The following is a 9,155-nucleotide window of genomic DNA, read 5'->3' on the forward strand; positions in this document are numbered from 1 at the left end:
CTGCACGGAAATATAAAATAAGTCTTCTGCTGAATAGGAATACTCACTACATCAGAAACTACTATGAGGTTTTCCTGACACAGTTTAGCATTCAGCTTTATAGCTGAGTTCATAAGGTCCTTGCCTCTAATGCACAAGGGAGTTCAAATCCTGGCAGAAACTTTTCAGAAATAGATGCTAAATTACATTTAAACACACTGAACTGGTGTTTGGCCGAGCATGCTCGATGAACTCTAGTGAAGACCATCTTGGGTGTGATGTATGTTGAAAGAAAATCATGCTTGTTGGTAAAGTGGGAAGGTTTTGGTTCAGAGGAGAAATCCTGGAAACTTGCTGAGAACATCAAAGCATCAGCTATTCTAAAAAAAAAAATGTCTTCAGTGATATAGACCTAAGAAGAGGAGGCTCTGGAGGTCTGTAAGCATCCCTTTGCCACCAGAGCACTGACCTGGTTGCCTGCTCTGCCTCCCCGGTACCCATGCTCACCGGAATTCCTCTGCTCTTTTCCAACAAGCAGGGCAGGGCGTATAGTATTGTTCTATCCTCCCCATGCAAGATGAGACCTTCTTCCTGCCTGCTTTGCCCTTCACTGCTCATAGAACGTGCACACTCATTATCTTCATCTCTTAAAGTGCCAGTGAGCACCTTAATCTTCCCCAGTCTATGGTATTTAAAGCAACTTCCCCTGTGGGAGGGTGCCTGAGCAATAGATTCTAGTTTTTTTGTTTCCTGAAAAGGTGGACCACATGTCTTGTTCTCTTTACCTTGCACTTATTTCTGCCTGACCCTGATTGCACAATCTTTGCTTGCCCTGACTTGGGCCTGTTCCTGACTATAGTTTTGCCTGCTACCTTGGTGCTCTGCACCTGTGTCTCTTGACCCCCCCCCCCGGATCAGCTGTCTACTGAACAGAACCTACTTCAAGACATAGCAGCCTGGTGATTCCCCTGTCCAGATCTCTGTATAAGGGTAAGGCTCCATTCACACATCCGCAATTCCATTCTGCATTTTGCGGAACGGAATCGCGGACCCATTGATTTCTATGGGGCCGCACGACGTGCTGCCCCGATTACGGAATTGCGGACCCGCACTTCCGGGTCCGCAATTCCGATCCTGAAAAAAATAGAACATGTCCTATTCTTGTCCGCAATAGCGGACAAGAATAGGCATATTCTATTAGAGCCAGCAATGTGCGGTCCACAAAATGCGGAACGCACATTGCCGCTGTCCGTGTTTTGCGGATCCGTGGATCCGCAAAACACACACGGATGTGTGAATGGACCCTTAAAGAGTGAATACTGGGGAATCTGTTCAGTAGACACAGTGGATCCACATTCCCTTTGTGAAAGATTCTCTGTGGACAGAAGAGTCAAGTGAGACTCAGGTCCCATTATGACTGCTGGTCGTACAATAGACATACTTGGTGATGATGGTGGTGGTGGTAGTGATGTGACTATGACTTGTGGGGTCTGCTCAACTTGCCAAGACTGAAGTCTATGAAGTCTATACTGGACCAAAAGATCCTTCAGAAGAACAGATAATCAGAAAAATATCTGATCGTACGTAAAGCTGACGCTAAACAGTTGCAAGTATACATCTGAATGGCTAGGTAGGAATGCCTAGACACGAAAGCCTAAAATTTCAGTGGTCAAAATCCTGACCATTAAAAGAAATCTTCTTGACTGAAAACCTCCAAGTGTCTGAATCTAAGCACAAGAGCATGAGAAAAGACTAAACTCAACTTTAGTCTTAGGACACAATTATTACTCAGTGGGTTGCAACTATTAAGTGTATGTTAGTCCATTACTGGATCTAAACACTAAGCTTGACTCCATTAATAATAATAACATTTATTTATTACTTGATCTATACACTTAGACTGGCTGCTTTATTGTATCTCTAAGCTAAGCCTGGCTCCATGACTGGATCTATACACTAAGCCTGGCTCCATTACTAAATCTATATACTAAGCCTGACTCCATTACTAAATCTATATACTAAGCCTGACTCCATTACTGGATCTATACACTACGCCTGACTCCATTACTGGATCTATACACTAAGTCTGGCACCTTTATTCTATCTCTAAGCTAAGCCTGGCTCCATTACTGGATCTATACACTAAGCTTGGCTCCATTACTGGATCTATACACTAAGACTGGCTTCATTACTGAATATTGTAAGAAGGTACAAGGAATCATCATGGATGATAGTATGTGTAACCGAGGTTCCTGGCCTCGGTGGAGTAAGAGCCGGTTTTTATGTGTCAGCAGCAGTTGCTGTTTGACACCTTAATACTTAGTATGGCTGTACAGCTGATCCGAGACGGCTCTTACTGGGAGTAGTCAAAGTGCTGGGTGGGTGACTACTCCCCATGTTCCAGGCTGGGTTTTGCCAGGCCTAAAAACCAGCCAACACTGCCACGTGAGGAGGATTACCTCAGTCTGAAAGTAGAGCTCAGGAGGTGTGTGTGCTGGGATCTGAGGCTTGTGCCGTGCTGGAGGGCTGACACCCGTCTGTAAGGGAAACGGGCCCCCCTAAAAGCCTGCTATGGACTGCTGGAGGCAGAACTGCCAACAAGGTGATTTTTGCTATGTGGACTTTCCATTGTGTCTGAACTAACACCAAGACTGCAAAGTGACATTTTGTTTTTGCTTTATTTGTGAATAAACACGGAAGTTTGATTTAAGAACTGGTAATTTGCCTCTGTACTGTGTCCGCACACCCTGTTTACCAGAGCGAATCCCCACAATATGTATAATAACCCTAGCTCTATTACTGGATTTACGGTACACATTAAGCCTGGCTCCTTTATTGTATCTCTAAGCTAAGCTTGGCTCCATTACTAGATCTTTACACAAACCTGTCTCTAAGCCTGACTCCATTACTGGATCTATACACTAAACCTGGCTCCATTACTGGATCTGTACACTAAACCTGGCTCTGGTACTAGATCTATACACTAAACCTGACTCCATTACTGGATCTATACACTAATCCGGGCTCTATTACTGGATCTATACACTAAGCCTGGCTCCATTACTAGATATTTACACAAACCTGTCTCCATTACTAAATCTATACACTAATCTGGGCTCTATTACTGCATCTATACACTAAGCATGGCTTCATTACTGAATCTATACACTAATCCTGACTCCATTATTGTATATATACACTAAACCTGGCTCTAGTACTTTATCTATACACTAATCCTAGTTCTATTACTAGATGTATACACTAAGCCTGACTCCATTACTGGAACTATACACTAAACCTGGCTCCAATACTGGATCTATACACTCACCCGGGCTCTATTACTGGATCTATACACTAAGCCTGGCTCCATTACTGGATCTATACACTCATCCGGGCTCTATTACTGGATCTATACACTAAGCCTGGCTCCATTACTGGATCTTTACACAAAGAATGGCTTCATTACTGTATCTGTATTCTAAGTCTGGCTCAATTTCTAGATCAATACACTAAGCCTGGATCCATTACTGGATCTATACACTAAGCCTGTCTCCATTACTGGATCTTTACACAAAGCCTGGCTTCATTACTGTATGTATTCACTAAGCCTGGCTCAATTTCTGGACTAAGCCTCAATCCTTTACTGTATCTATACACTACACCTAGCTCTATTACTGGATCTATACATTAAGCCTGGCTCCATTACTGGATCTATACACTAAGCCTGGCTCGATTATTTGATTTAAACACCAAGCCTGGCCCCATCACTGGATCTATACACTAAGCCTGGCTCTATTATTTTATTTAAGCACCAAGCCTGGCCCTATCACTGGATCTATACACTAAGCCTGGATCTATTATTTTATTTAGACACTAAGCCTGACCTTATCACTGGATCTATACACTAAGTTTGGCTCCATTATTGTTTCTATACAGTAAGCTTGGTCGCATTGCTCAGTCCATACCCTAAGCCTGGCTTATCACTGGATCTATGCACTAAGCCAAACTTCCTTGCTGTATATCTACACTATGCCGGCCTCCATTATTGTATCTATGCAGAATGCTTTGTGGCATTGCTTAATCGATATACATAAAGTCTGCCTCTTTCCCTGTAATTAGTGCAGTCATTAAGCCTGGCTTTGTTACATTTTTCATGGATGATCTTTTTTTTAAAATTAACAAATTAACCAGAAAAAACTAATCGCTTGGGCAACAAAATCTGCAGGGTCTCCTGGGAACCAGTTATTATTATTGTTATTTGTAAAAATAGAGTTGATTCTTTATTAAAATACATTAAAAACATAGATTATGGCAATAAATGTGTTTCTATGATAACTATAGTTCACAAACCACTTTTTGTTATAGATGACCTGTCATGTTGAAAATGCTGTTCCACCAGCATCATGTTGCAGAGAAGAAGCTGAACAGATTGTTGTATAGTTTAATAGAAAAAAGATTCAGTATAACTTACTATTTATATAAGTGCAGTCTCTTTCTATGATTAGGAGTCCAGTAGGTGGTCCTACTGAGTTGGACCACCTACTGGACTCCTATTCCCAGAAGGTTCAGTGATTCAGATTAATATATGAGTTTTACTGCATCTTTTCTCAACAAACAATACCTCAGTCTTCACAGCTTCTTCTCTACAACATACTGCCTGCAGATTGGACAACATTTCTAATTGACAGGTTCCATTTATGGTCCTCTGTTTGCCACCATGGTTGAATGGAAAAAGATTTGGCATTTGTCTTGGATTTGGTTGAGCATACCATATGTTATTCTGTCAACTAGCCTACATCCAAATAATGTGACCTGAGACCCTAATTACAAGCTATATGTATACTTTCTCTTGGCTACTTCATGGCCAACTGTCTTCTTTTGCCATGACTTAAGCTGTGTACTGCTCTAATAATGACCTTCTTCACCTCTTGGTTTCTCAGGCTATATATGAGTGGATTCAGCATTGGGGTAATCACTGAATAAAAAATGGAAATCACCTTGTCTTCCCTTTTAAAGGTATCTGAAGGAGGACGAACATAGGCAAGGAACACAGATACATAGAAGATGGAGGAACAAATAAGATGTGAGGAGCAGGTGCTAAATGCTTTCTGTCTGCCCTTAGCCGACCTGATCTGTAAAATAGAAAAAAAGATGAAGATGTAGGAAACCAGGATGGTGGTCAATGAACACACACTATAAGATCCTATGAGGAACACAGTGACCATATTACAGGCGAAGGTGTCGGAGCAGGAAAGTTTGAGCAGCGGTGGGATGTCACAGTAGAAGTGGTCGATGAGATTTGAGGCACAGTATTGGAGGCTGAATACACAGCTGGTCTGAGCTGTTGACTGCAAGACACCAAGAGAAAATGCAAGGGCGACCAGATTAGAGCATTTCTTCTTGGTCATTATGGACACATAATGTAGAGGTTGACAGATGGCAGCATAGCGGTCATAGGACATATTTGAGAGGAGAACAACTTCTGTACCCGCAAGAGTGGCAAAGACAAAGAACTGGAGTGCACAACCATGAAATGTGATGACTTTCTTTCCAGAGATCAGGTCAGATAACATCTTAGGAGTTACAGCTGAGGAGTAGAAGAGGTCCACTAAGGAGAGGTAGCTGAGAAAGTAATACATGGGAGTGTGGAAGGTGGATGTCTCATGGACAATGACCATTATACCAACATTACCAACCACAGTTATGATGTAAACTTGTAGAAAGAAAGCGTAGAGGAAAGGGACAAGTTTCTCATCATCAGTAAGTCCGGAGAATACAAACTTGGTTGCCTGAGTCTTGTTCATGTTGCTATTTTTCCTGTAAAGATAAAACACATGTAGTGTAAGCAATAATTGGTTATCAGAATTTATCTTCAAGGTGTAACAAAAAGTTCCCAACTCCCATCTGCCATATATAACAATAGTGTCTGCCCATATATCTGCACCAGGGACCCCTCCTGTTCTGTATTCTGAGGGAATATTGCCTAAAGTCTGCCAACCGTTTTGCTTTATCCGCACAAAGAGATTAAGGAGTCATATGTAGATGCAGATTATTGGGGTATTTTAGGTGATACATCGGAGGTGAACGGTCAATAGGTTATTTTAATTGGACACCATTTGAGAAGGCCCAAAACAAGAAAATTGTTTTAGTTTTTTTAAACTAAACTTTTGTCCTTTGGAGGCACCCAGAGTGAAGTTGTGACGTCACACAAAGACGCTCCTGGACTCATCCCTGCAGGCTCCTCCACGCGTGCGCTAGCTACCTGCCGGAGCAGCGCGCGAGCTGTGAGTAAGAGCAAGAAACGTTCCACTAGATCTATACAGCGCTACTTGGAACAACGGGACCACACCACACTTCGGAATGCTGTATCCATTCAATACAGGTAGAGACATTGCCTTTAGTGTCCTGTATACATGTATGACCCTTTTTTACCCTCTCTGTGCCAGTGCCGGTATTCTATAAGCAAGTATAGCAATCAGTCATTCACTATTGATGAGATTAGGCTGGACACTCATCCCTAATACCAGGCATCTGCAACTCAGGTGAATACATCAGCCTCAGAGAGCACCCAACGGTAGCGCAAGTGTCTCTGATCTTACAATTTTTTTAAAATAAGGATAGGGGCAAATTTTTACCACACATTTTTGTGAAGGGATTTTAAACTCTTTATTGATTAAAATCTGCATTAATAATCAATTAGAAATTACCTGAACTAGAGATGACCGAACCTTTTGAGATTCTATATATTTCAGGTTCGCCAAATTTTTCAAAAAGTTCAGTACGTACCCAAATTGATTCTACAAGAACCAAGGTTGCTCTAATAACACCCCATAGTCTCCTAGGACTCAGAAATGGAGAAAAATCAGGTGGAGGTGCTCCCAGTAAAGAGGATCCGCCCTTCCTCTAAAAATTGAATAAATAAAGATAAAAATACTGGGCACTCTCGCTTTATGTTGAATCATACATTTTATTTATACATATAATTAATTGGTATATACACGCATAGTCATAATAAAACCATTGGCTGGACTTAAAATAGGATAGATAAAACACTAAAACAACACCCAAAAATTCAACAATATGAGTATAAGATGGATATATATTGCCACGACCTGACCTACATACACAGGTGAATCCAATTATGAGAAAGAGTATTTAACCACCTCAGCTCCCCTAGCCTAAACCCCCTTAATGACCAGACCACTTTTTACACTTCTGACCTACACTACTTTCACCGTTTATTGCTCGGTCATACAACTTACCACCCAAATGAATTTTACCTCCTTTTCTTCTCACTAATAGAGCTTTCATTTGGTGGTATTTCATTGCTGCTGACATTTTTACTTTTTTTGTTATTAATCGAAATTTACAGATTTTTTTGCAAAAAAATGACATTTTTCACTTTTAGTTGTAAAGTTTTTCAAATAAAACTACATTTCTATTTAAATGTTTTTCTAAATTTATTGTTCTACATGTCTTTGGCCCCTAAAATGCCAGGGCAGTATAACTACCCCACAAGTGACCCCATTTTGGAAAGAAGACACCCGTAGGTATCATGATGGGCATAGTGAGTTCAAGGAAGTTTTTATTTTTTGTCACAAGTTAGTGGAATATGAGACTTTGTTAGAAAAAAAAAAAAATCATCATATTCCGCTAACTTGTGACAAAAAATAAAAAATTCTAGGAACTCGCCATTCCCCTCACGAAATACCTTGGGGTGTCTTCTTTCCAAAATGGGGTCACTTGTGGGGTATTTATACTGCCCTGGCATTTTAGGGGACCTAATGCGTGAGAAGTAGTTTGAAATCAAAATGTGTAAAAAATGCCCTGTGAAATCCTAAAGGTGCTCTTTGGAATTTGGGCCCCTTTGCCCAACTAGGCTGCAAAAAAGTGTCACACATCTGGTATCGCCGTACTCAGGAGAAGTTGGGCAATGTGTTTTGGGGTGTCTTTTTACATATACCCAAGCTGGGTGAGAGAAATATCTCTCTAAAAGACAACTTTTCCCATTTATTTTATACAAAGTTGGCATTTGACCGAGATATTTATCTCACCCAGCATGGGTATATGTAAAAAGACACCCCAAAACACATTGCCCAACTTCTCCTGAGTAAGGCGATACCACATGTGTGACACTTTTTTGCAGCCTAGATGCGCAAAGGGGCCCAAATTCCTTTTAGGAGGGTATTTTTAGACATTTGGATCCCAGACTTCTCACGCTTTAGGGCCCCTAAAATGCCAGGGCAGTATAAATACCCCACATGTGACCCCATTTTGGAAAGAAGACACCCCAAGGTATTCAATGAGGGGCATGGCGAGTTCATAGAAAATTTTTTTTTTTTGGCACAAGTTAGCGGAAATTGATTTTTTATTTTTTTTCTCACAAAGTCTCCCTTTCCGCTAACTTGGGACAAAAAGAACAATCTTTCATGGACTCAATATGCCCCTCAGCAAATACCTTGGGGTGTCTTCTTTCTGAAATGGGGTCACATGTGGGGTATTTATAATGCCCTGGCATTTTAGGGGCCCTAAAGCGTGAGAAGAAGTCTGGAATATAAATGTCTAAAAAATTTTACGCATTTGGATTCCGTGAGGGGTATGGTGAGTTCATGTGAGATTTTATTTTTTGTCACAAGTTAGTGGAATATGAGACTTTGTAAGAAAAAAAAATAAAAAATCTATTTCCGCTAACTTGTGCCAAAATTTTTTCTGAATGGAGCCTTACAGGGGGGTGATCAATGACAGGGGGGTGATCAGGGAGTCTATATGGGGTGATCACCACCCTGTCATTGATCACCCCCCTGTAAGGCTCCATTCAGACGTCCGTATGTGTTTTGCGGATCCGCGGTGTCCGTGTTTTGCGGATCCACGGATCCGCAAAACTCATACGGATGTCTGAATGGAGCCTTACAGGGGGGGTGATCACCCCATATAGACTCCCTGATCACCCCCTTGTCATTGATCACCCCCCTGTCATTGATCACCCCCCTGTAAGGCTCCATTCAGACGTCCGTATGTGTTTTGCAGATCCTATCCATGGATCCGCAAAACACATACGGACGTCTGAATGGAGCCTTACAGGGTGGTGATCAATGACAGGGGGGTGATCAATGACAGGGGGATGATCAGGGAGTCTATATGGGGTGATCAGGGGTAAATAAGGGGTTAATAAGTGA

The 9,155-nt window shown here is 41.5% G+C and overlaps 1 protein-coding gene across 1 annotated transcript; it reads right to left on the minus strand.

Moving 5' to 3' along the window:
* Positions 1–4,832: 4,832 nt before the first annotated feature.
* LOC120990490 (olfactory receptor 5B12-like) lies at positions 4,833–5,783 on the minus strand. The gene has a single exon (XM_040419336.1). It carries the CDS (start codon positions 5,781–5,783, stop codon positions 4,833–4,835), a length of 951 nt encoding a protein of 316 aa, XP_040275270.1.
* Positions 5,784–9,155: the final 3,372 nt, after the last annotated feature.

The sequence above is a fragment of the Bufo bufo genome, chromosome 1, assembly GCF_905171765.1.
Source record: "Bufo bufo chromosome 1, aBufBuf1.1, whole genome shotgun sequence".
Taxonomy (NCBI): Eukaryota; Metazoa; Chordata; class Amphibia; order Anura; family Bufonidae; genus Bufo; species Bufo bufo.

Excerpts from the sequence above, each read along its gene's own strand:
- LOC120990490 (XM_040419336.1), bottom strand. The coding sequence starts at position 5,783 with ATGAACAAGACTCAGGCAACCAAGTTTGTATTCTCCGGACTTACTGAT.